Source organism: Trichosurus vulpecula, chromosome 5 (assembly GCF_011100635.1).
Source record: "Trichosurus vulpecula isolate mTriVul1 chromosome 5, mTriVul1.pri, whole genome shotgun sequence".
NCBI lineage: Eukaryota > Metazoa > Chordata > Mammalia > Diprotodontia > Phalangeridae > Trichosurus > Trichosurus vulpecula.
In genome coordinates, this window is record NC_050577.1 from 206,719,110 (window position 1) to 206,746,996 (window position 27,887).

General features: G+C 39.6%; 1 protein-coding gene across 3 annotated transcripts; it reads left to right on the forward strand.

The window, feature by feature from the left end:
* The first annotated feature begins 163 nt into the window (after nucleotides 1-163).
* PEX26 (peroxisomal biogenesis factor 26) lies at nucleotides 164-16,760 on the forward strand. 3 transcript variants are annotated; one of them, XR_005010477.1, is made up of 7 exons: nucleotides 164-257; nucleotides 470-1,280; nucleotides 3,988-4,125; nucleotides 4,495-4,790; nucleotides 12,342-12,488; nucleotides 13,237-13,774; nucleotides 14,836-16,760. XR_005010477.1 is itself a non-coding variant. In XM_036759873.1 (7 exons), the coding sequence occupies exons 3-7, from the start codon at nucleotides 1,051-1,053 to the stop codon at nucleotides 13,338-13,340; spliced, it is 915 nt and encodes a 304-aa protein (XP_036615768.1). In that variant the 5' UTR covers nucleotides 164-257; nucleotides 470-629; nucleotides 967-1,050; the 3' UTR covers nucleotides 13,341-15,788. The 3 variants fall into 3 exon arrangements, 2 of the variants coding, with proteins under 2 accessions (XP_036615768.1, XP_036615769.1); XM_036759873.1 differs by having other exon boundaries at nucleotides 470-629; nucleotides 967-1,280; nucleotides 13,237-15,788; XM_036759874.1 differs by lacking the exon at nucleotides 14,836-16,760 and having other exon boundaries at nucleotides 205-257; nucleotides 967-1,280; nucleotides 13,237-14,006.
* Nucleotides 16,761-27,887: the final 11,127 nt, after the last annotated feature.

Consider the following 27,887-nt stretch of genomic DNA (forward strand, 5'->3'; position numbering starts at 1 on the left):
AGGAGGGCTGGAGAAACCGGTTTGGCAAACGGTCCTTCCCCCCTGCTACCGCTCACAGTCCCTAGAGACTGGAATGCTGGACTTTGTAGTTGTCCCCGGCCATCTAGAGCCCTTGATCGGGGAGCTGAGAAGACTACAATTCCCAGAGTCCTTTGCTTCCCCTAGAAGCCCATGTGCCTATGAGGAAGAGCGCAGAGAGCTCGGACCAAGATGTCTGCAGAGGGCTGAGCGGCCCCTCCTCTCTCCTGGAGCCGAAGGTGAGCTTTCCATGGTGGATTTGAGTCTCGTGGGAGAGGGTGGTCCCAGCTTTGGTTCAGGTCCTGCGGAATGTGGGGTATCCCAGCAGCGGCGGCAGCAGCAGCAGCAAGTCCTTGCCAGGTTCAAGGCATCATATTAGGTTGACTCGGGTGAACCCAGGCGGAGGTGGCCTGGAGCCCGGTGACTCCTCAGAGAATCCCCCTCCCTCCAGGAGCAGCAACAGCAGGGGAAGCAAAACCTCGCCAAGTTCAAGGTTGACTCCAGTAAACTCCGGCGGAGGCGACCTGGAGCCTGGTAACTCCTCAGAGGACCCCCCGCCCCCACCCCAGCAGCAGAGAACGCTGGACGTTGCCAAGTTCAAGGTTGAATCGGTAAATTCGGGCAAAGGTGGCATGGAGGCTGGTGACTGTCCAGCCCCACCCCCCGCAGGCAGAACCTTTGGGAGCCAAGCACTTTCCGCCTCTTCTCTTGAAGATAACTTCCCTGCTTTCCCATAGCCGCATTCCCAGGACAGCTTGGGTTCCAGTGCTAATACTGGCAGCGTTACCTTGGGCAAGTCACTGCTTCTCTCTGGGCTTCAGTTTCCTCATTTGTAAAATGAGGGGGTTGGACTTAATCTCGCAGTGCCCTTTCCCTCTCTGAATCCAGCGTCTGTGCTGTTGACAGGGGGGCAGGGCACCATGTCGATGGGCTTTCTCCTATTCCCAGGCAAACCGCAGGCGAGGGACTAGCAGACGGGAGGGCATCCGTCCCAAAGTCTCCGGCTGAAAAGGGACCGGTCCCAAGTGAGCTATGAAAAACGAAGTACCACTCTCTGCCCTGGGACTCAGGGGTTCCCTGGGGTCACTCAGAAGCAGCGAGCCCGTAGGTTTGGCCCCACCTCCTTCTCTGCTCCAGAGCTTGCTGGAAGAGGCTGCAGACTACTTAGTGATTCACCGGGACTTCAAGGCATGCCTGGAGACATGCCAAAGGGGCTGTGAGAGACTGGGCTCATACTTACGGGCAGAGGAGTATGAGGACAGGTATGTAGAGGTTTGGAGGCGAGGAATTTGGGCTCTGACACTGAGTCGATGTGGGACCACACTTCATTAATCTGAGCTTCAGAAGCTCCCTCATCTGTAAAACAGGAATCATAATAGCTGTCATTGGGCCTTCTTCATAGTTTCATTGGAAGGAAAATACTTTAGGAATGTGAACTGTTATATTTTAGACCGTCCGTCTTTGGTTTCATTGGAACAAAAGAAGTCCCACCCAGCAGGTGTATGGGGTGGGTTGTAATCTGCATCACATCTCATTATCTTTTCCCTAAAAATCACCTCTCTCAGGAACTTGTGTATTTCCACCTCCTCGGCATCATCCTTGAATCTTCACTCTCCTGAACCCTGTATGTCCAACCAGTTGCCTTGTCTTCTCTAGTCTACCTTCGCACCATCCCTTGTACCCCTCGTTAAGCCCTCATTGTTTCTTTTTTTTTTGGAGGGGGGAAGGCCAGGCAGTTGGTGTTAAGTGACTTGCCCAAGGTCACACAGCTAGTAAGTGATAAGTGTCTGAGGCCAGATTTGAACTCAGGTCCTCCTGACTCCTGGGCGGGTGCTCTATTCACCGTGTCACCTAGGTGACCTCCCCCCCCCCCAATCACTTCTTGGTTCAACTATTGCAGTAGCCTTCTAATCGGTCTCCCTGCCCCTAGTCTTTCCTCTGTCTGTCCGTTTTTCACACAGCTGCCAAGTTGATATTCCTAAAACCCAGGTCTGATTATGTCACTCCCCTACTCAAGAAACTTTAGTGCCTCCCTATTGACTCTAGAATCACATATTATTTCATCTTTATCTCATCCTTTTTAATTTCTATTTTTGTAAATTTTATAATGTTTCATTATAACATTTAAACACAAATTGTATAATTAATTAAAATTATGTTAATTACATTGAACATAATTGTTAGTATAATAGTAGATGAATATAATTTACAAATAAATATACGTATTGGAGGCTCAAAAATTTTTATTGATGGAGTGTGGGATAAAAACAAAATTAGGACATCACTTCCTTAGATGTCTTCTAAGGCCTTTTCTAACTCAAAATCTATGATTCTAAGATCACAGTCCTCTGCTTAATCTGAGGAGCTCAGGTGCCTTCTCATAATATTTTTTCAAAAATTGATAAATTTCTTTTGGATTCATCACACAAGTTCTCTACTATTGAGACTTGAATCTTCCAACAAACATTTCTTTGTCACTGCAAGTCACCATGCTAGCCATGTGGGTACATAGATGAAAAGCAAAATCATCTCTTAAGAAGCTTGTGCTGAGATAGTTATAAAACAGCCTTAAAGAGCAATTTCAAAGGATAGTACAGGTGACCGTACTCTTTAGCAGTTAACTGCTTTTTAAGTTACTTTAAAAATAGTGTGATTTTTTTTCATTCGTTTTGTTGCCACTTTAAAGCTGTCTTTTATGACTGTTTTTAACAGTCATAGTAATTGTATGTTTTTTCTGCTGCTTTCTCAGCAGAGAAAGACTCTTGCTCTAAGTTTATGATATAATTGTAGTCTGGGTAGCATTCATGTGGTGGGTGGTGAGGGAAATATGCCTGTCAGGTCAAAGATTACAGTAAGAAGCACTGCCTCACAGCCACCTGCTGTGGCCAGGTGCCTCTGTCTTCGAAGTCTATAAGGCTTTTTCTGTAGAAAAGGAGGAGATGGTAGCAGGGCCTGAGAGATTCTGTCGATGGCTTCTCATCTAATCACTGGAGAAATGCCTGATTCTGCCTTGCCATCACCATACTACACTTTTAGCCATGTAAGAGCAGTGTTTTCCTTTAGGTTTTTCTGGAAAGCTAAATTAAAAAGCTAAGATGTTCAGCTCCTTATTGACACAGTTATTTCCTTCTCAGGAGAGAAGGAAGTAGTTTCATGAGTTGATGTTTAAAAAGATAGCTCAGTCCTATATATTCATCTATACACACACGTGTATGTGTATGTATGTGTAATTGTACATATAATATATGATTATATGTGTGTATAAATATAGGTTTATCTCTATATATGTACTCACAATTAACTACAATACATTCCTTCTCTGAAACCCCTTCTGGGTTAGATGAGTAAGTTTTCTCTCCTTCTACAGTTACCCTGCAGACTGTCTTTTTCAGGTGGTTTGATAGATGAACTCAAGAATTGAGAGTCAGGATAGAACTGAGTTTGAATTCTTTCTCAGACACTTGTGGGCTGTGTGACCTGGCTGGGCAAGTCACTTAACCTCTGTTGCCTCTGTTTCCACATCTGTAACATGGAGATAACAATAACACTTAACTCACAGGGTTGTTGTGAGGGTCTAATGAGTTAACATGAAAGTGCTTTGCAAACCTTAAAGCACAGTGTAAATGCTAGTTTCTGTTATTATTATTATCATTCTTTTCCCTTAAAGCCTGCTTTTCATTTTAACCTGATTATCACCTGTACAGACTTGATGGGGGGAAACATACTGTGATTTGCTCTAGTGTTTCTCAGTCCTTCAAGAATGTTTAGTAACTTTTAGCTTCTGAGAGGAGCATCCCATAAGTGCTGAGGCTGGCTAGTCTACTTGAGAAATGCATCTAATGAATGGTGAGAGTTCTGGTGATAGCTAGTGAACTAGGAGGGGAAGAGCATCCCAGGTCCAGAATGGAAGGGGAAGGGCAAGGGAGAGATGGAGTGGTAGCTTCTACTTTTAAACTCTGATCACCACAGCAAGGACCTGAAGTGCTTCCTGTGTGTGGTGGGGATCCAGGCCTTGGCAGAGATGGATCGATGGCGGGACGTTCTCTCTTGGCTTCTGCAGTATTATCAGGTCCCAGAACATCTGCCCCCCAAACTTCTGGAACTGTGGTAAGTTACCATGACAGTTCATAGCTGCGCACTACGAACAAAGGGGTCTGATGTCCTCAGTGAAGTTCATTTGCTAACCACATCCTCCCATATTTTTGATCCCTGAATCTCTGGACCCTGAAACACTACAGATAGAGGGATAGAGGAAGTGTGAGGGGGTTATAGTAGGGGAAAAGATAAAGAGCATGGGGAGAAGAAGGGGGTAGGAGGAAAGTAAAGGAAAGTAAAGTTTCTTAGAGTTGATCCCAGAAATTCCAAAGATTTCCAGTCCTAGCATTTCATATGGAAGGAGGTGGGAAGCTAAGAGAAGAGGAATATGAATAATGAGGAATGGTTGACATTGTTCTTTGTTGGGGTTGGGGATTGTAGCATTCTTTTATACAGCAAAGTAAAGGAACCTCAGGCGATCCTGGAGGTGGCCAGCAATTGGCTGAGAGATCCAGCTAATCGAGACCTGCCAGAATATGGTGCCATATTTGAACTTCATCTGTTTCGGGTGCTGTTACCGCTGCACTGTTGGACAGATGCCGAGGCTATGGCTGGGCTCTGTGCAAAGGAGGAGCAGCGACGGGCTGCTTCTCAGGCCATCTACATAGCAAGGCAGCAGCAAGAGGAGAACCTTCAGGAAACCGAGGAACCAGACCCACAAAAGGAGAACCAGGGAGGTAGGACATTACTGCATCTTTCTTAATCCTCTGAGGAAGTTAAGCCCTAGTGAGGTTCAGTACATTGCACTGATGTCATGAGAGCTTGAGAGTAATGCCGGGTGTGATGTTGAGTCTGGACAAAAAGACTTGTTGAATAGAGGTAATTTATGTAAGGCACTTACATATATTGTTGTTGTTTTTATCATGGCTGACTTATGGAAGGATTAGATTTGTGTTGCTTGGCTCTTGGGGGCAGAATTAGGAGGAATTGGTGGAAGTTGCAAAAATGACAGAATTGGTCTGGGAAAAATTCTTAAAAATCAGACCTGTCCAAAAGCAGCATTGGCTGCTTTGGGAGAATCATGGACTCTTTCTCTCACTGGAGGCGTTCAGGTAAAGTCTAGATACCACCTATCAGGTACTTTGTAAAGGCGATTCTTGCTCGTGTTTGGGTTAGACCAGATAGACTCTGAACTTCCTTCCAATTCTGAGATTCTGACATTTTGAGGCCGTGCAGGGCCTCAAATACCAGGCTAAGGACTTTCTGCTTTATTTGGTGGAAAATGAAAAGTTCTTATAAAGAACATGATAAGTTCTGTGCACAAGGAAGATCAGTTGCAAGAATGATAGATTAGAGAAAGCAGACTCATTAAGAGGCATGGTTTAATGAGAATGATTTCTTAAAAACAGATACACTGAAATTTACATTTCTGAATGAGTGCCACACTTCTAGATAATAATAGCTTATGTTTATAAGGTTTACAGATCAATATATGTGTGTTTTCTTTATTTTTAAAAATTATTTTTGTTTATTTCATTAAATATTTCCCAATTATATATAAAAAATATTTAACAATAATTTCTTAAAATTTCGAGTTCCAAATTTTCTCTCCTTTCCTCTTCTACCCCCTTCTTGAGAAGGAAAGCAATTTGATTTTGATCATACATGTGAGGTCATGCAAAACATATTTCCATATTAGCCCTGTTGCAAAAGAAAAACCTAAGCAAAATAAAACAATAAATCTATGTACATTTTCTCATTTGATTGTACAACAGCCCTGAGGATTAGAGGAATTAGATCTTTTCTCCTTGGTCGCACAAAGAATAACTAGGATCCATCGTTGGAAGTTGTAGTCAGGCAGTTTTTTATTCTATTTAAACAAAGTCTTCTTAACAATTAGAACTCTGCCAAAGTGAAATAGGCCACATTGGAAAGTAGTTGGGCTTTTTCAAGCCGAGAGTGCGTGGATACTTTTTGGTCATATTTGTTCAGGTATGGGTTGGAGTAGGTGACTTCTTATGGCCCTTCCAACCCTGACATTTTGTGTTCCTGTGATTAACTGTTTCTGAAAGATACAAAAGATGATATTAGAGAAAAACTCCTCTCCTGAATCTCCTGGAGTTGCCACAGATTTCAAGTCTGGTCCTCAGCTTTGTAGCTTCAAAAACTTGATTTTATTAGTTGACTCAGGGTAGGTGATTCACTTGATTCACTGCAATGTCAGATGTTTATTGAGCTCCTACTGTGTGCAGAACACTGTGGGGACATATAAATTTCAGATAAGATAACCCCTGATCTCCAGAAGCTTAGACACAAGAGTGATTTATAAACTAGAATGACATCATAGTACTTCATGCCAGGAGTTATGTCTGGAAGGATAACTGTACTGATCATTTAGACAAGGTGCTTTCTCCAAGTGGTTGGTTTATCAAACAGACCAAATATAGAAGAATATATTACTTTGGTGAGCAAAAGAATCAGAGAATAGAAGAGTTAGATGTTCATAAGGATTGTAACTGTTAAATCAGGTCAGCTTTGAATTTACTGCAGTGTTAGTTTGGTCTAGATAATTGGGTCCATTGGTTGTATACCCAGTGATAGACTGTATATTTGTTGCTTAGCCCAGCTAAATTGGGAAAGGCTTTTTAAAACATATTGATCACATGTTGACAAATTTTTTAGCTGCAGAAACTCTTGAAAACTACCTACTGGTGGGAGTGGAGTCAAGATCATGAGAGGTAGGAAGGTAGTAGTACAGGGAGCTCCCCTCCACAAAATTCTTCTAAACAAATCTAGAACATGCATCAGACTGAATCCTGATGGGGAAATCCAGAAGGTTTCTCAATGAGTTATGTGTCCAGCCCAGGTCATCACAGAGAGACAGACAGGGACATCTTTAGACATGGGGGATAGGATCTGACTAGGAGCATGCAAAAGGTAGAGCTCTCCAGGGTCTAGTGAGAGGCTGTGAACTGGGGCAAGAGGAAGCCCCAGACCAGAGCCAGGGCATCTCAGACCCATATGGGGCACTGCAATGGGTACAGGAGCCAGCTGGCAGCTGGCTCACTACCCAGTCCTGGGTTACAGATTCAGAAAGTACTGAGAAGGAGACCTTTGCAGGGGAGTGGTACTCATAGGTAGGGAGGTTCCAGGCTGCATATAGAGAAAGGAAGAAGTTCAGAAGCCACCAGCAGCAGCATGTGGCTCAGACCCCAAGTTCAGAGCAGCGTCATACTTCTAGCATGTAGCCTAACATACAGAAGAATGACCACAGAGTGGGAATCTCAGACCAAAGGGGAACCTACAATTCTGTCACAATGTACCAATAAAGCTTTCCAGCTGGTTGATAGGGGTAGAGTTTATTTAGTGGCAGTCTGCTCTTGTCCAGACCCAAACCCAGGTCAGGAACTTGCAGAGTTCAGATCATGGCGGCAGCAATTAGACTTTGCCCAAGATCAGACTACTTGGGAGCATATAAAAACTTACAGGTCCCCAGCCTGCTCCTGAGATCCTGGAATAACACAACTCTCAAAAACTAAGAAAGTAGCAATAGGACCAGCCCAAATCTTCCCTCCAAAAGTTTGGCAGATCCCAGCTCTAACATCAAGTACAAAGTCAGGAAGTAGTCTGGAAGAGTGGGTAAACAAAAGAAGAATCCCACCATAATGAGGTATTATGGTGGCAGAGATGCTCAGTACATAAAGATAGAAGAGTGACTCCAAAATCTCTTCAAGCAAAGCCTCAGAGAAAACACAACTTGGGCACAAACTCAACTGGAATTTCTGGAAGAGATGAAACAAGAGTTAAAAAAAGTTTTTATTAAAGGAATAAGAACACTTAAGGAAAAAAAAGGAGGGAAATAAAAGAGATCTGTGGAAGAAAGCATTAGAGAGGGAATTAACAGCTTGGCCTAAGTGGTACAAAACCTAACCCAAGCAGCAAACGTCCTGAAAATTCAGATGGACCACACTGAAGCCAATGACTACATGAGTCAACAAAAAATATTAAAACAAATTCAAAAAGTTGACAAAATAGAAGAAAATGTAAGGTATTTCATGGCAAAAACAACTGACCTGGAAAATGGATCAAGGAAAAAAAATTAAGAATCAGTGGCCTATCTGGATGCCATGACAAAAAGAGCTTGGACACCTTATTTCAAGACATCTTAAAAAGAAAATTGTCCAGATATCTTAGAACCAGAGGGCAAAGTGGAAAAGAATTCACCAGGCATCTTTTTAAAGAAACCCCAAACTTCATCATAGCCAAAATCCAGAGCTTCTAGGCCAAGCAGTTGAAAAGAAAAGAATATCGAAAAGGCACAGTCAGGATCACACGTGTTTTAGCCTTACTATAAAGAAGCAGAGAATTCGGAATGTGATCTAGAAGGCAAAGGATCTGAGTTAATAGCCAAGAATAACTTGTTCAGCAAAACTGGGTATTGCTATAGGGGAGCTTTAATGAGGCTTTTGATGTAGGCTCTTTGACTTTGTTGACTTCTTCTGGCTGTATGTTTTGGTCTTCTTTGTCACCAAAGAAAGATTCCAAAGTCTGAGACTGAATCTGAGTCCATTTTCACTGCCTGGCCATGTTCCCAGCCAACTTACTTGACCCTTGAGTTTTTTGTCGGGGTATGACTGCTTGTAGAGCAAAGAGTACTTTGTTCCAAGCTTGAGGGGATGCGCCGTTGATTTCACAGCTATTTCTATACAGCCAGCTCTGCCACACCAGCACTCCTCCTTCCCCAAGAACCACCAACCTGATACAAATCTTAAGCAGGCTCTGCACTCCTGCTCTGATCCACCACTTAATTCCTCCCACCAGGTGGGCCTGGGGCTGGAAGCAACTGCAGCTGTAGTTCTGTAGCTGCACCACCTCTGCTGCCCCCGGGGTGGTGGCCAAACTCTTTTCACTCTGTCCCCCCGCAGCTTTTTCCACTAACCTCTGTTGTCTTTGGTGTTTGTGGGTTGAGAAGTCTGGTAACTGCCGCAGCTCACTGATTCAGGCCGCTAGGGCCTGTACTGCCTGGCTTCTGGTCTGGTTGGTCCTGCCACCGCCCACGCTGAGCTCCACTCCCCTCTGCTCCCAGCTCTGTGCGTGATAGACCTCATCCAGTGACCATCCAGGCTATCCTGGGCGGGATCCCTGCTTCCCTCTGCTATTTTGTGGGTTCTGCAGTTCTAGAATTTGTTCAGAGCCATTTTTTTTATAGGTTTTTGGAGGGACCTGGCGGGGAGCTCATGCAAGTCCCTGCTTTCCAGCCGCCATCTTGGCTCCACCCCCCCTGGTGGGGGGAGCTTTAATGAAATGGAGGACTTCCAAGTATTCCTGATGACAAGACCAGAGTTGTGGAGAAATTTTGAAGTTCAAACACAAAAATGGAGAGAAATATATTTAAAAAAACATGAACGATAATAGAGGACTAAATCAGGATAAATTGCTTACATTGAAATGTGGGGAGATGATACATGTGTCCTGAATCCTATCTGAATAGGTATCCTGAATCCTCTGAATCCTGTCATCTTCAAAGTTTAGAGGAAGACCAATTAGACAAGACTTGGGAGTGGTGCTGTTGTGTCTTAATGATCTTAAGAAGATAATGGACAGAGAGGGGAAAAGGAAAAGGAAGGAAGGTTAGGGAAAATTATATGTTCAGGGTACACATGTAGACATTTATACAGAAAAGGTAGAGGGGATGGAGGAGAGTGGCCGACACTTTAATCTCACTCATCTGAACTGGTCAAAGAAGGAAGAATACATAAACACACAGAAATACTTGGATACAGAAATACATTTCACTCAACGGGGAAATGAGAGCGGGGAGAGGAAATTAGAGGGAGGGTAGATGAGGGAAGGGATTAGTCCTAAGCAAAACAAATTCTAAGGATGTACAAAAATATTTATAGCTCTTTCTGAGGAAGCAAAGAATGGAACAAGGGATGGTATATAAAATGTGATATAATACTGTTGTACTGAACTCTTATCAGAGTAATGGTCTACCAGGATTCCAGGAGACTATCAATAAAACATTTTACCCACCTCCTGGCAGAGGGGTGAAGGACTTAGAATACTTAGAATGAGACAAATATTTTTAGGACGTGGCTAAAGTGAAGATTTGTTTTGATTGACTATATGTATTTGTATTGGGTTTTATTTTTCTTGTGCTCCCAGTGGGGCTATGTGGAATGGGATGGGAGAGCGAAAAGCAAGATTTTGGCTGATTAAAACAAAATATATTTAAAAAAAATTTGAGAACTCTGATCAACACAATGACCAACCAAAATTCCTAAGGACTCATGATAAAACATGCTGCTTAATTTCTGATAGAGGGGTGATGGACTTAGAGTATAGATTTAGACATATTTTTTAGATAGGGACAATGTGAAAATTTGCTTTGTTTAACTATATGTGTTTGTATTTTTCTTGATTTCTCTTTGAAGAGCAAGGGAGGGAAGAAAGAAAGAAAGAATGCTGGTCTTTGAAAATAAAATTTAATTAAAAAAAGAAAAAGAAAACCATCTACTAGGTTGTAGATGGATTGTAGGACCACTTACTTGGATTATTGCAACAGTGCCTAATTGGTATCCCTATTTCCAGTTTGTCATCTCTCTGATCTATCTTCCTCATAAAATGTGATAAATGTCTATTATGTTTGCATTCCCAACTCAAATAAAAATTGCTTTTGTATTATCAGCTGTTTTATATTGCTTACCCTTCTCAGGATGAATAAGCAAGAGCTGATTCTGTGGACTGTGTAGTAGTATCAGTATTTTAGGCCAAAGTAGGAGGTTTGACTTCAGTGAGTCTTATTTTTTAAAAAATCAAAACAGCAGGAAACCAAATCTACTCTTATATCTAGCCAAATAAATGTTGTCCTTGAAAATAAATGATAGCTAGTTAGGTAACTCAGCTTGTCTCTCCCTGTCCCTCTCCTCTCCAAATTTTGATGGCTAGAAGCTGCCCACTTAACTTGGGGGGGTGGTTGGATTTCTTGCTTTCTTGATTTCTTCCTTCCTTCTCTCTCTCTCTCTCTCTCTCTCTCTCTCTCTCTCTCTCTCTCTCTCTCTCTCTCTCTCTCTCTCTCTCTCTCTCTCCCCCTCCCCCTCTCCCTCTCCCTCTCCCTCTCTCTCTCTCTTTCTCCCTTCCCCCCCCCCCTGCCCCCCCACCTTTCTCCCTCCCTCCCTTCCTCTGAAGCTCCACTTAATGGCTGTATTTTGCCCTCCTGCCTTCCAGTGAATGTCTTTGGTAACTGTTTCTCTTTGGAACCGCAACCCTGCCCTGAGGGTCTTCACCTCCCAGCTTGACTTCTTTTTTTCCTTTTTCTAATTAAAGGGGCCATCCCTTGACTCACTTCTTAAAGAGGCCTATTCACTGTTGGGTGTCACCTCTGAGTGAGAACCTGAAAAGCATCCTGGGCCATCTCCAGTCATCCTGATGTATATCTGGTCACTGGACTCAGATGGCTCTGGAGGAGAAAGTGAGGCTGGTGACCTTGCGCAGCCCTCCCTCTCTCAAATCAAAGCCAACTGCAAGTGGTATCATCATTTCCCGATGTCATGGTCCTCCTTGAGAACGAAGGACAAACACAACCACAGCTAATACTTATATGGTACTTTAAGGTTTACAAAACAGTTTTGATAGGAACTTTTATATAGCACCTTAATGTTTGCAAAATGCTTTTAGTTTATTTTCATATCTTACTTAATCCTGTGAGATGTGATACTATTATGCCCGTATTATTGAGGAGTAAACTGAGGCCGAGGGAAGTTAAATGACTTGTCCAGGGCCACTCAGCTACTAAGTGTCTAAGGCAGAATTTGCACTTGGGTCTTCCTTCCTTCTAGTCTAGCACTCTCTCCATCATGGCACAGTCTCATTTGATCCTCCCAGTCCCTCTGTGAGGCAGGCAGTACATAAATTGCCTTAGGAGTCAGCTATATTGGCAAGAGAGCTGGACCTAGAATCAAGAGGCTTAAAATACTCACTAACTGTGCAATTAACCTCTCTGGGCCTCCCATGGACGATACGGGTAATCATTGAGAAAAGCACCTTCTAAACTGGGATGTTCTAGAAATGTGAGCATAGGTTTATCATGAAGCTGCTGCTTAAAATGTACAGTTCTGGTTTTTTTCCTTCCCCTGAACTACACTTTTGGGATTATCCTCAGAGCCAGTTTAAGAACTTCACAAGAGAGTCAGTCTCATTACCTTGCTGTTGCACCTTGGAATCAAGCTTAGGACACCAGGTCAGTGCAGTCCTCCCAACTGTAACTCCCTGTCCTCCTATCCTAGGCACCTTCTGCCGAAAGCAGCTGGCCCTGTGGAAGTTGCTGCGCTGGTTGCTAGAGTCCATGGTGGACCATCTCCTTTCCCTGCCCTTAAAGAAGACCTTCTTGTTTGCTTTGGTCCTTTGCCTCTTGGTGGTGAGATTTGATCCAGGTGAGTGTTGAAGTATGATTACTTTGCTTCTTCCTCACCTGAAGACACATGAGCACTTGTCTGGGTTCTGCAGGAAAAGATGAATGTTGATTAGACTGATACAAGTTTACAGTAGTTTCACCATTTCCCTTTTAATTTAATTTTCATTGCTCTATATATGTTGTTATTCCTTTACATTTCATTTTAAAATAAGTTTACTTTAAGAGTTATTTTCAAAAATTCCTATTTATTTTTCCTATTTCATCTGGTTTCTTTACCTGTCTCCTTTCTCTGTTTTTAATAATTCCTATCCCCATTTTACCTCTTCTCTTGATTTTGCAACTGCTTTAAGACAGATTCACTAGTCCTTAGGAAAAGGAAGGATAGTTTTTATTCATTCCTGTTAGATCTTTGCCTTCTTGCTTTATTTTATGCCTCTGATGAAAGTTTTGAAACTCTCTTCTACCTTTAGATTCTCTCTAGTCTCTGAGGTCCTGGTTCTCAAATAGAGAAGGTATAGAAAGATCTGTATTGATTCTCCCTGAGGTTTAAGGCTTTGACACCTATTCCAAAGTTTCCCAGGCTAGAGGCCAAGTGATAATTTTGACTGCCAGTGGTTATTTTGTAGGCAGAAGGGGAAACCCTAATTGGGTAGATCATAGTGAAGAAGAATAGGTGGGTGAAATTTTAAAAGGTGATACGAGGTGAAGATAAGGATGAAGAAGATGAGGGGAAGAGCCATTCACAAAAATCTCTTTGTGTCCCACAGCTTGTCCCTCTTCACTGCCTTTCTTCTACAAGTTGGCTCACATCTTCTATCGCATTCGAGGGACCATCTTTTCTCCATGCTACCTGTCGTCTTATAATTCGTGATGGAGTGAACTTTGCAACACAACTCAGCTGTTCCATTCTTGGCCATGACACTGACAGAACGTCTTATTGACTTCTACATTCTTGCAGTTTGATGTCTGGGGCCTCTGTTATTTTAAGGTTAATGATAATATGGGAAAGCTAGGTCTGGTCATGTGGACTTTTGCCTGCCCAGCAAAAAAACCAACTGAGGGAGGGGCTGGGCAGATATGGACTGTGATACTGCTCCCAACTTCTCTTCGTAGATTCCACTTTCTCTAGTCTCAGTGCCATGATTCTAGGTGACAAGGAAGTGTTGGTGCCAATAAAGGCCTGTTGGTGCTTCCTCTTTAGAATAGCTCACTACCTAGAGGCACTCTCAAAAGGGATTATTTTGGAATGCTGACCAGGAGCTATGGAATATTCTTGTCTCTGTCCAGAGGCAGGATCATCGAGAGGTAGGCTTGGTGACTAGAGACTGAGTCATATGGGAAGGGAAGGAAAGGGGGTGATTTTAAAGGTCAGAGCATTTGAACCTAATTGAAAAAGACTCTGGCTCTTTATCCCATAGAAATATTGCAAAGTCCCTCTGAAATTCATTACATTAATTAGCTTAGGTGGCACATTGGATACAACGTTGAGGCTGGAGTCAGGAAGATCTAAGTTCAAATCTGGCCTCAGATTTACTAGCTGTGTCATCCTGGGCAAGTCACTTAAAGCTCTATTTGCCTCAGTTTCCTCATGTATAAAATGGGGATGATAATAGCACCTAGCTCCTCTTGGAGCTGTTGAGAGGCTCAAACTAGATAATATTTGCGCCTGGCACATAGTAAGCGCTGTGTTAGCCGTTATTAGCTAACTATGTTATTCCAGGTCAGATCTCATTCTGGCTGGACAGATCAAGAATTATAGGCTAGAAAATGAGCATATGCCAAATTGGTGAACTCCAGGCAACTCCACTGAAAAGAGAAAGCAATTACCTGTCTGTCTTGTCTTTTGTCAGAATGACTCTGTGCCCTCCTGATTAATTTTCCGGGTTACTGGGCAGTTGTCTTAAGTCTTGCTCCCTGACACACAGCATTGTTTTCCTGCCCTAGTGTTTCTGTCCTTTGATTGAGGGCTGCTCATGTGATTCTCTTTATCCTTACCTGCTGGACTGGGATTGTTGGTTGCGTTTCTGGGACAGCAGCTGGTTCATCCCTATCATTCCCGAACACCTCCTCCCACCCCCTGCTTTAAAATTTCCCTTTTATTTGGATAATGCATGGTTTTTTTTTTTTTCACTTGTGGCCTTGAGAAGTAGGGCAGCAGCAGGGACTGATGGCTAAAAATGGAATTAGGTAATTATGTGGGGTATAGAAGGAGACCTCAGGCTTGAAAGAACTGTACAATAAAATTTTTTTGTGGAAAGTACTGTGGATCACCTTTGAGTATGCTGAATGTTGAATTGAATCAAACTGAGATGCTTCTATATTTTCTGTTATTTGTCTTTTGCTTATTTACCTTTATATGTTTTCAGTGTAAATTTTTGAGATGAAACACCAATCAACTAACATGTCATGAAATTCGAGGAAACTCATGTTCCTTCCATGCAGCAGACCAGGCCCCTGGCAGAGACCATCCCTAGTATTTCAGAACGTCAGAAGAGCCACAGTTTCATCATCATGGATGTGCCATCAGTTTTGTAAATCACATCTCTTCCTTGCCTTTGGAGGCAGCCTTCATCAGTTGTTGTGGCCAGAAAAATCCATCACTGTGTGGCCATTCTCTCCAATTTGGCTAGGCTGATTGTTGGATGACAAATCACAATTTGTCACTGAGCCCCTCAAAGACTTATTAGCTTAATGTGACTGGCCAGACTATGTGCTCCATTGGCATCACTTTCTAGAATGCAGAGTCATTTAATTAATGCCGTGAAAAATGGGAATAGGACTTTGGAGGAGATGGTATGTAGAAGATGTCAGTAAATGTTTGATTTTCGGGAGCTACAGAGCAACAGTTACTTCTCATCCTCTCCCCAGAGAAGAGCATAGTCTACCAAGACTGCCAGGAGAGTTCAGAATGACCTTTGGAAGAGTATGACCCTGCCAATAACTTTTGCCACAATTGAGAAGGCAGGACAGTAGATCTGTAGACTAGTTATTGTCATTTCAATTAACACCCATGAGGGCACCAGACTTTGTCTCTGAGGCTGCTTGTGGATGGATTATAAAAGCAGAGCTAGCCCAGGCTTCTGGATGTCACAGGTTGCATAACCTTGGATTTAATGCTGGACAAGGAATTGAATTTGAATCCTACCTCTGACACTAGCTGTGTGACCAAAGACAAGCCATTTAGTCTCCATGGCCCTCTGTTTTCTCACAGGATTGTTGGGAGGCTCATAAGAGCTAACCTAAAAGCTTATCTCTGTTAGTAATTATAACCAGCCCTCATGCTTTGGGGCTGACTGTTAATAAAATCAATGGAGAGCCAGCCTGAGACCTGTGTGTGTCAGTAGGAGAGCTTGGGCTTTCTCTTTGTGTTCCCCATGTGTCCCTGGAGAAACATATTGCAGTGAGCTATACTGCAAGCCGCTGGAGGTCTTAGGGCACAGCATATGCCAAAGCGTTGGTCATCAGGGATTTGTGTCAGAGGTGGGAACTTTGCAGTCAGAGGTGATGGGCTTCTGACAGTATCACTCTGGAAATTATTGTTTTAGAAATGCAAGTGGGCATTAATCAGCATAGATCACTGGGGCAAAAGAATATCTGTCGGACTTTGGAATCTGGGTCTAAATTTCTCCTGACTCCTACAGCTCTCAGAGTTGGGGGGATACACTTTGAGTGAGTCTCTGGGAGTAGGATCCCAGGACCTTTTGAATTCTTCATGAAAGTCTTGAACATAAGAGTATGTGTGTAAGAATATATACATGTATGTATATGTACACATGTATGTACATGTGTATCCACATATATGTATGTGTGTATATAATTTTAAAAAACATTTCTACCTCCCTAAGCAGTGCTCAGGGTATTTTCCTGCATTCTTTCTTTGGGAAAGATTAGAGGGTAATAACTACATGTAGTCTGAATTTAGGTCGGCACTAAGGGACTCATGATAAAACATGCTATCTGCCTCCAAACAGAACTGATGCAAATGGAAGCATTTTTTCCCTTTTTTTAAAAACATGGTTAATATGGAAATTTGTTTTGCATGACTACACGCTTGTAATAGGTTTTGTTTTTCTTGCCTTCTCATTGGGTAGGGGATGGGAAAGAGAAAAGGAAAGAATTTAGAATGAAAAAAAGAATTAAGAGAATCTCTGTGTTTAAAAAAAAGAAAAATAATCTTTGTTATAGGTTATGGATCTCTGAGAGGGAAAGAGGAATGATTGCTACAGAGGGAATTAATAGGGAAATTTGATATAAAAGCAAAAAATCAATTAAAAGTATTTTTAAAAAACAATATTTTGGGAATTATGAAGTGATACTTTCGGTCATGTAGAGGGTTGACTTTCTTTTGGGACTTTTGGTTCTGAAGATTCCCACAAAAACTCCTACCTCCAAAGAGGGCTTGAGGGAAATGTGAGCTTGATCTCACTTCTTTATGAGTCCAATCTTAGTGTCCATAGGTCCCCAAAGTGGGCAATACTGCCCCCTAGGGGTGTTGGACGATCCAGGAGGGCAGTAGTAGCCTCGGGTGCAATTGTGGGAGTGTTGAATGAAAGTAAGGTGGCAGTGGATGCTTAAGGAAAGAAGAAAAGATAGGAAAATTTTGAAAAACCATTCGTGCATATTTTATCTGTTATGTAACAGTTGTGATTTCCAGCATGCATCGGCAGGAATATGTGTGTATAATGACTTGTTCACAATATGATACTAGACAGTTACATGATATAATATTGCATCATCAAAATTTCAATGCAACCCCCCACAAAATTCCAATAAATGATTAAGTTTAAGATGCACCATTTTTAAAAAAAATATATATTTTTTTGAAATGATGTAAATTTAAAAAAAAAAACCATTAAAGGGTTAAAGAAAGTAGATTTCCAAGGGGGTGCTGAGTACTTTTTTTTTTTTTTTGAAAAGGGGGTGGTAGGTCAAATAAGTTTGGGAACCTCTGGTGTGGATCAAGATTCTTAACATTTTTTGTGTATCATAGACCCTTTTGGCCATCTGGTGGAGCCTATGAACCCCTTCTCAGAATAATGTTTTTAAGATCTTGAAAACATATAGAATTACAAAGGAAGTCAGTTATATTGAAATATATTTATCAAAATATTTTTTAAGAGTTCATGGAATACAAGTTAAAAATTGCTCTAGTTGGGTACTTATATGATGATATTTCGTAGAATTTTTAGAGCTAGAAATGCTCTTAAAGATGATCTAGTCTGATGCTTTGCCAACAAGGACACTAAAATGCAGAAGAATGTCTTGCGTCTTGTTCTAATATAATACATTTAGCACCTCTTCCATTTCTCCTGGAAAAATAAAAATCATCTCACAGTCCTGAAATTCCCACTGAGTCATTTCATTAAAGGTCACTGTTAACATGCAAGTTTTGAAGGGTTAACTCTAGCCCTTTGAAAATATATCTTGATCCCTTTTCCTTCTTGGAAGCCCAGTAACTTTAAATGTCAATGTGTTTCTGCTCACCAGTTATTCCTGGTAAATGTTGAGTGCTACTTTGAGCAACTACAAGATGATACTCCAGATATAGGGTGACCAGAGAGAGGCTTAGGTCTATTTAGGTGACTGACCATAAAATATTCCTAAGTCAAGGGAGAATCTTGGGCCAAGAAATGCTCAGATGAAACAGCAATAACCTAAACTTGATTTTGGCCGTAGTAAAATCTCCTTTTTCTCTCTTCATTCTTGAAAAAAGGGGCCCTTTCTCTTGGTTTTTATATTCCTAAGAAAGGAATACCCAGGAACAAAAAAGTGTGGGATATGGAGAGGGTCATAAAAGCATACTAATTTTGCTGACTGTTTTCTGGCTTAGGGTACAGGAAGTAGTAGGGGGCATCCTGATCAAACAATAGAATGCTGGAATGTATCACCACTTGTTTATTAGTAAGGCTGATTTAAATACAACTTTTCTGACTTCCAACGCTGATTGCTAAGGTATTAGCTGAAGCTTTGTTATGTGTGCTCAATTGTTTTCAGTCACAGCTGACTCTTTGTGATCCCATTTGCGTTTTCTTGGCAAAGATACTGAAGTGGTTTGCCATTTCCTTCTCCACCTCATTTTACAATGAAAAACTGAGGCAACGGAATTAAGTGATTTGCCCAGGGTCACACAGCTAGTAAGTATCTGAGGTTGGATTTGAACTCAGGGCCTTTGGACTCCAAGACCAATGCTCTAGCCACTGCACCATTTAGTCATCCTACCTGAAAGTTTAAGCCATTCCAAATCATGTAATCTGCCTCACATTTACATTCTGATTACTTTGTTCTTTGTGCAAGGTTTAGAGCATTTAGAAAGTGAGATTGAAGCGAAGGTTAGGCAAAAGAATTAGGCAATTCTAGCCTTTTAATGTTGAAAGGTGAACTTCTCTGAACCATTTCTACAACTGTGAACAGGTATCATTTGCTAAAAACTGAATTTAGTCAACTTTGAGCTGAATGCTTGTGTTGGATGGCAAAACTGGGACCCAAAAAGACCTTGTATGGGCTGAATCTAGTAAGATGACATTTAATTTTGGCTTTGAGTTCCAATAAATCAACATGCAAATACAGGATAGATATAGGTAATAGTTAATGTGGAAAAGTTCTGGGGATTTTCGTAGACTGCCAAGTTTTATAGGGGTTGGAGAGAGGGTAGCCAAAAAAAGCAAATGCTGTCTTAGGTTGCATTAATAGAGGCAGTGCTCAGAATGAGGTAGGTGATAGTTCTGCTGTCCTCTGTGCTGGGTCAGATCATATCTGGAATTTTGGGTTCAACTGTAAGAACCACATTTGAAGAATGACACTAGCAAACTGAAGTGTATCCAGAGGAAGACAGGATGGTGAGAAGACTGGAAACCATGCCATATAAGAATCATTTGGAGGAACTTGGAGATATTTAGGCTGAAGAAGAGAAGATTTGGGGTGGAGGTGGTGGAAGGCCATTTAATAATTGGCTTAAAGTAACAGGTAAAAATTAGAGAGGCAAATTTCAGCTCTACTAAGGGAAACACTTCCTAACAATTAGAACTGTCCCAAAGTAGAAAGGGGGGCTTCCCATTACTAACAGTCTTCAGAGGGAAACTGGATGGCCACCTGTCAGGCTTGTTGTAAAGGGCATGCTTCAATTGCTGTTTGGACCTTTGAAGTCTACAATTCTGAGATTGTAATCCCCTCCATGACTGTGAAAAAGCATAACCTGATGGGGATAAGAAAGGAAAAGGAAGGTGGGAAATAGAGGGAGAGATATAATGTTACTCTGGCACTTTTATCTGGTGTTCTGTGACCTGTCAGGGAACAGTTTACTCTGCTATCAGGAGGCAGGGCCCTTATAGGTTAGTGGATTTTATGACCCATTTCTAATTTTAAAAGTCACCTAAGATGAGGTCTTGTTCTCCAGGAGCCTCTTAGCCTTTTAATTTCCACTTGTCATTGTGCATATTATGAAGGTAGGAGAAGTACATGAAGTACAAATAGTATAGCAGCTAATGGGTCCAAAAGGAAAAATGTCTAGGGCTTGGGCTGTCTTTTTTCCTGGCGTCTGCATTTGAAAAGAATGTTTCTTTGTTGATTCCTAGCGAGTTGAGCAATGATGCAATATTAAAACATGGCTGCAGACTTGGTTAAAAAAGCATAAGGCTTTTGTGAAAAGGGGTCATCTGGGGAAAAGTCACATTGGTACCTTTTTTAAAAGGTAGTTTCCTGTGCATGCACCAGTTCCAGGCACTTTTCAAAGCTGAACCGGTAGAATACCTGCTATTGTAGATATTAGAATTCAGAAAAAAAAAGGTAACAGTCTCATGTAAATCATTTGTTTTTCAAATACTCAGGAGTCTTTATGATTCTGCTCCCTAAGCCTTACCAGATAACTGGGCAGAGCAGTTTATATCTTGAAACACTTTATGAAATTAAATGGTATGTAATTATTATGACTAAGGATGACTCTGGAGAAAAGATGAGGAAAGCGAGGTGAGTATCGTGTTTCATCATTGGTCCTCTGGAATTGTGGTCCTTGTAATGATGAGTTCTTAAGTTGTTTTAAAAAATTTTTAAATTTAATTTACTTGTTTTGTTACATTTTAAGTTCTGAACTGTCTGCCTCCCTCCCCTGCACTGAGAAGGCCCCCATTTGACACAGATACACACACATATACATATACACATATATGTATATCTATATACATAGATATACATATTAATGTATATACATATACATGTATTTTCACATACATACGCACATACAGATATGTAAAACTGTACTATATATACTTCTATTTATCAATTCTTTCTCTGGAGGTGGATAGCATCTTCCTTCACAGGTTCTTGGTAGTTGATTTGAGTATTTATAATACTCAGAATAACTTAGTAGTTCACAGTTATTCTTTGAACAATATTGTGGTTACTGTATATGATGTTCTTTTGGTTCTGCTCATTTGAATCTTCATTATTTCATGGAAGTCTTTCCATGTTTTTCTAAAATCACCCTGCTCATCATTTCTTACAGCACAGTAGTATTCCGTCACAATCATATACGACAACTTGTTTAGCCATTCCCCTTAATTTCAAGTTCTTTGCCACTATAAAAAGAGCTGTTAGAAATATTTTTCCTTTTTTCCCTGATCACCTTAAGAAACAGACCTAATATGGTGGTATTGTTGGGTCAAAGGATATACACAGTTTTATAACTCTTTGAGTGTAATTCCAGATTGTTCTCCAAAATGGTTAAATCAGTTCAGAGTTCTACCAACAATGTATTAGTGTCCCAGTTTTTTCCACATCCCTTCCAGCATTTGTCATTTTCCCTTTCTATCATTTTAGCCAATCTGATAGATGTGATATTATATCTTGAAGTTGTTTTAATTTGCATTTCTCTATGTAATAATAATTAAGAGCATTTTTATATGCCTATATATAGCTTTGATTTCTTCTTCCTAAAACTATATGTTTGACCATTTAACAATTAGGGAATGACTCAAATTCTTATAGACAAAGTTCTCTATGTATTTGAGATATGAGACTTTTATTGTAGAAACTCTCTAAAAATTTCCCCCTAATTTCCTGTTTTCTTTCTAATCTTAGCTACATTGGTTTTATTTGTACAAAAAATTTCAATTTAATGTGATCAAAATGATCTATTTTATCTCTCACAGTACTCTCTATGTCTTGTTTATTCATAAATTCTTCTCCTATCCAAAAGTCTGATAAGTAATATGTTCCATGTCCTTTTAATTTTGTTTTATCTCCCTTTATGTCTATATCATGCATTTATTTGACCTTATCTTGTTAAATGGTGTAAAATATTTGTCTATACCCAATTTCTGCTAAACTGCTTTCCAGTTTTCCCAACAATTTTTTTTTTTACCAAATAATGAATTCCTATCTGAAAAGCTTAAATCTTTATATTTGTCAAATACAAGGTTACTATAATCATTTACTACTGTGTATTGTATGTCTACTCTGTCCCACTCATTCACCTTTCTGTTTCTTAGCCAGTACCAGATAGTTTGATAATAATTGCTTTATAATCTAGTTTTAGATTTGGTAGTCCTAGACATCCTTCTTCTACATTTTAAAAAATTAATTCCTTTGATATTTTTGACCTTTTGTTTTTCAAAATGAATTTTGTTATTTTTTTCTAGCTCAATCAAATATTTTTTTTTGTAATTTAATTGGGATGGCACCGAATAAGTAGATTAGTTTAGGTTGAATTGTCATTTTTATTATATTGGCTTTGCCCACTCATGAAAATTAATATTTCCCCACATATTTAAATCTGACTTTATTTGTATAAAAATGTTTTATAATTATGTTCATATGGTTACTGGGTTTGTCTTGACAGGCATACTCCCAGATATTTCATGCTGTCTGTGGTTATTTTAAATGGGGTATCTCTTGCTATCTCTTCTTGTGGGGTTTTGTTGGTGATATATAGAAATACTGATGATTTATGTTGACTTATTTTATATTCTGCTACTTTGTAAAAACTTAATTTTTCAGCTAGCTTTTTATGAGTCTCTTGGGTTTTCCAAGTATGTTATCATATTGTCTATAAAAAGAGATAGCTTTATTACCTCATTGCTCATTCCGGTTCCTTCAATTTCTTTTTCTTTTCTTATTGCTATTGTTAGCATTTTAAAAAATAATATTTTGTTTTTCCCCAATTACATGTTAAAACAATTTTTAACATTTTAAAACAGTTTTGAATTCCAAATTCTGTTCCTCTTTCCTTCCCTACCTCGATCCTGAGATGGTAAACAATTCAATACAGGTTATACATGCGCAATCATGTAAAACATTTCCATATTATTTATTTTGTACAAGAAAACTTAAGCCAAACAAAAGGTGAAAAATCATACACTTCAGTTTATATTCAAACAGCACCTGTTTTTTCTCTGGAGGCAGATAGCATGTTTCATCATGAGTTTTTAGGGATTGTCTTGGATCACTGTGTTGCTGAGACTAGCTAAGTCATTCACAGTTCTTCATCATAAAATATTGCTGTTACTCTGTACAATGTTCTCTTGATTCTGCTCACTTCACTTTGCATCAGTTCATACAAGTCTTTCCAGGTTTTTCTGAAATCATCCTGCTTGTCATTTCTTATAGAACAATAATATTCCATCACAATCATATACCACAACTTGTTCAGCCATTCCCCAATTGATAGGCATCCCCTTGATTTCCAATTCTTAGCCACCAAAAAGAGCTGTTATAAATGTTTTTGTACAAATAGTTCCCTCTCTGTCTCTGTCTCTCTCTCTCTCTCTGACACAGGGTTAGCAGTGGTATTTCTGGATCAAAGGGTATGCATAATTTTATAGCCCTTTGGGTCATAGTTTCAAATTGCTCTCCAGAATGGTTAGATCAGTTCACAACTCTACCAATAGTGCATTAGTATCCCAATTTTCCCATGTCCCCTCCAATATTTAATCAAGTTTTTGGTCACATTAGCCAATTTTATAGGTGTGAGGTGGTAACTCCGAGTTGTTTTAATTTGCATTTCTCTAATTAATAGTGATTTAGAGCATTTTTTCATATGACTATAGATAGCTTTGATTTCTTTTTTTGAAAACTGCTTGTTTATATCTTTTGCTCACTTATCAGTTGAGAAATGACTTATGTTCTTATAAATTTGACTCAGTTTTCCCCAGCTTTCTGCTTTCCTTTTGATTTTGGTTACATTGGTTTTGCTTGTGCAAACTCTTTTAAATTTAATATAATCAAAATTATCCATTTTACATTTTGTAATGCTCTCTATATCTTGTTTGGTCCTAACTTCTTCCTTTATCCATAGATCTGACAGGCAAACTATTCCATGCTCTCCTAATTTGCCTCACCTTTTATGTGTAAATCATGTACCTATTCTGACCTTATGTTGATATATAATGTAAGATGTTGGTCTATACCTAGTTTTTGCCATACTGTTTTCCAATTTTCCCAGAAGTTTCTGTCAGATAATGAGTTTTTGTTCCAAAAGCTTGGATCTTTGGGTGTATCATATACTAGATTACGATGGTCATTTATTACTGTATCTTGTGTACCTAATCTATACCCGAATCCACCAATTTATTTCGCAGCCAGTACCAGATTGTTTTGATAACTATTGCTTTGTTGTACAGTTTGAGATCTGGTATGGCTAGACCACCTTCCTTCACATTTTCATTGATTCCCTTGATATCTTTGACTTTTTGTTCTTACAAATGAATTTTGTTATAATTTTTTTCTAGCTCTATAATTTTTTTTGGTAATTTGATTGGCATGGTACTGAATAAATATATTAATTTAGGTAGAATTGTCATTTTTATTATATTGGCTCAACTTACTCATGAGCAATTAATATTTTCCCAATTGTTTAGATCTGACTTTATTTTAAATGGGATTTCTCTTTTTATCTCTTGCTGCTGGACTTTGTTGATAATGTATAGAAATGCTAATGCTTCACATGGGTTTGTTTTATATCCTACAGCTTTGCTAAAGTTGTTAATTATTTCCACTAGTTGATTCTCTAGGATCCTCTAAGTATACTATCATATGATCTGCAAAGAGTGATAGTTTTGTTTCCTCATTTATTGCTAGCATTTCTATTACAATACTGAATAATATTGATAATAATGGGCATCCTTGTTTCACTCTTGATCTTATTAGGAAGGCTTCTAGCTTATCTCCATTGTATATAATGCTTGTCAAAGGTTTTAGGTAGATGGTTCTTATCATTTTAAGGAAAAAAATCCATTTTTACCTGTTTTCAAGTGTTTTCAAGAGAAATGAGTATTGTATTTTGTCAAAAGCATTTTCTGCATAAAGTGATATAATTATATGATTTTTTGTTACTTTGTTATTGATATAATCAATTATATTGATAGTTTTTCCTATGTTAAACCATCCTGCATTCCTGGTATAAATCTCACTTGGTTACAATGTATAATCTTTGTGATATATTGTTGTAGTCTCCTAGCTAGTATTTTCTTTAGGACTTTTGAATCAATATTCATTAAAAAAATTGTAATTTTGTTTTTCTGTTTTTGCTTTTCCTGGTTTAGGTATTAAGACCATATTTATCTCATAAAAGGAGTTTGTGACACCTTTGCCTATTATTCCAAACAATTTATTTAATGTTGGATAAGCTGATCATTAAATGTTTGGTAGAAAATAATTTGTAAATCCATCTGGCCCTGATGCTTTTTTCTTAGGAAGCACATTTATGGCCTATTCAATTTCTTTTTTTAAAAAAATACACTTATTTAGATATTCTGTTTCCTCTGAGCAGTTTATATTTTTGTATTCTTCCATTTCACTTAAATTGTTAAAGTTGTTGGCATATAATTGGGCAAAATAATTTCTAATAATTGCTTCATTTTCATCTTCATTAGTGGCATATTCACCCTTTTAATTTTTGACATTAGTGATTTGGTTTTCTTTCCTCTTTTCAAAAATCACATTAGCCAATGATTTATCTATTTTATTGGTTTTTCATAAACCTTAATTCAATGGTTTTCTTTTTTTTCTTTTTTATTTAATATATTTAGTTTTCAGCATTGATTTTCACAAGAGTTTGAATTATGAATTTTCTCTCCATTTTTACCCTCCTGCCCACTCCAAGATGGTGTATATTCTGGTTGCCCCCAGTCAGCCCTCCCTTCTGTCACCCCACTCCCCTCCCATCCCCCTTTCCCTTCTTCTCTTGTAGGGCAAGATAAATTTCTATGCCCCATTGCCTGTGTATCTTATTTCCTAGTTGCATGCAAAAACCTTTTTTTTGGTTTGTTTTTGAACATCTGTTTTTAAAACTTTGAGTTCCAAATTCTCTCCCCTCTTCCCTCCCCACCTGCCCTCCCTAAGAAGGCAAGCAATTCAACATAGGCCACATGCGTATCATTATGTAAAACCCTTCCACAATACTCATGTTGTGAAAGACTAACTATGTTTTGCTCCTTCCTAACCTATCCCCCTTTATAGAATTTTCTCCCTTGACCCTGTCCCTTTTCAAAGTGTTTGTTTTTGATTACTTCCTCCCCCTATCTGCCCTCCCTTCTATCATCCCCCCTTTTTTATCTTCTTCCTCCTTCTTTCCTGTGGGGTAAGATACCCAATTGAGTGTGTATGGTATTCCCTCCTCAGGTCAAATCCAATGACAGCAAGATTTACTCATTCCTCCTCATCTGCCCCCTCTTCCCTTCCTACAGAACCACTTTTTCTTGCCACTGTCATGTGAGATAATTTACCTCATTCTATCTCTCCCTTTCTCCCTCTCTCAATATATTCCTCTCTCATCCCTTAATTTGATTTTATTTTTTTAAATATCATCCCTTCATATTCAACTCACCCTATGCCCTCTGTCTATACACACACACACACACCCCTTCATATATACATGCATACACACATGTATGTATATACATATACATACACACACACACACACACACACACATATATATATATATATGCATATTCCTTTCAGCTACTCTAAGGCTGAGGTCTCATGAATCATACACATCATCTTTCCATGTAGGAATGTAAACAAAATAGCTCAACTTTAGTAAGTCCCTTATGATTTCTCTTTCTTGTTTACCTTTTCAAGCTTCTCTTGATTCTTGTGTTTGAAAGTCAAATTTTCTATTTAGCTCTGGTCTTTTCACTGAGAAAGCTTGAAAGTCCTCTATTTGATTGAAAATCTGTATTTTGCCTTGGAGCACGATACTCAGTTTTGCTGGGTAGGTGATTCTTGGTTTTAATCCTAGCTCCATTGACCTCCAGAATATTGTATTCCAAGCCCTTCGATCCCTTAAGGTAGAAGCTGCTAGATCCTGTGTTATCCTGATTGTTTTTCCACAATACTCAAATTGTTTCTTTCTGGCTGCTTGTAGTATTTTCTCCTTGACCTGGGAGCTCTGGAATTTGGCAACAATATTCCTAGGAGTTTTCTTTTTGGGATCCTTTTGAGGAGGTGATCTGTGGATTCTTTCAATTTCTATTTTATCCTCTGGCTCTGGAATATCATGGCAGTTCTACTTGATAATTTCTTGAAAGATGATATCTAGGCTCTTTTTTTAGATCATGGCTTTCAGGTAGTCCAATAATTTTTAAATTATCTCTCCTAGATCTATTTTCCAGTGGGTGGTTTTTCCAATGAGATATTTCACATTGCCTTCCACTTTTTCATTCCTTTGGTACTGTTTTATAGTATCTTGACTTCTCATAAAGTCACTAGCTTCCACTTGCTCCAATCTAATTTTTAAGGTAGTATTTTCTTCAGTGGTCTTTTGGACCTCCTTTTCCATTTGGCTAATTCTGCCTTTCAAGGCATTCTTCTCCTCATTGGCTTTTTGGAGCTCTTTTGCCATTTGAGTTAGTCTATTTTTTAAGGTGTTGTTTTCTTCAATATTTTTTTTCGGTATTTTTTTGGGTCTCCTTTAGCAAGTCATTGACTTGTTTTTCATGGTTTTCTTGCATCTTTCTCATTTCTTGTCCCAATTTTTCCTCTACTTCTCTAACTTGCTTTTCCAGATCCTTTTTGAGCTCTTCCATGGCCTGGGACTAGTTCATGTTTTTCTTGGAGGCTTTTGATGTAGGTTCTTTGACTTTGTTGACTTCTTTAGGCTATATGTTTTGGTCTTCTTTGTCACCAAAGATTCCAAAGTCTGAGTCTGAATCTGAGAGTGTTTTCGCTGCCTGGCCATGTTCCCAGCCAACTTACCTGACCCTTGAGTTTTTTGTCAGGGTATGACTGCTTGTAGAGTAAAGAGTACTTTGTTCCAAGCTTGAGGGGATGTGCTGTTGTTTTCAGAGCTCTTTCTATACAGCCAGCTCTGCCACACCAGCACTTCTCCTTCCCCAAGAACTGCCAGCCAGGACCTGACTGGGATCTTAAGCAGGCTGTGCACTCCTGCTCTGATCCACCGCTTAATTCCTCCCACCTGGTGTTA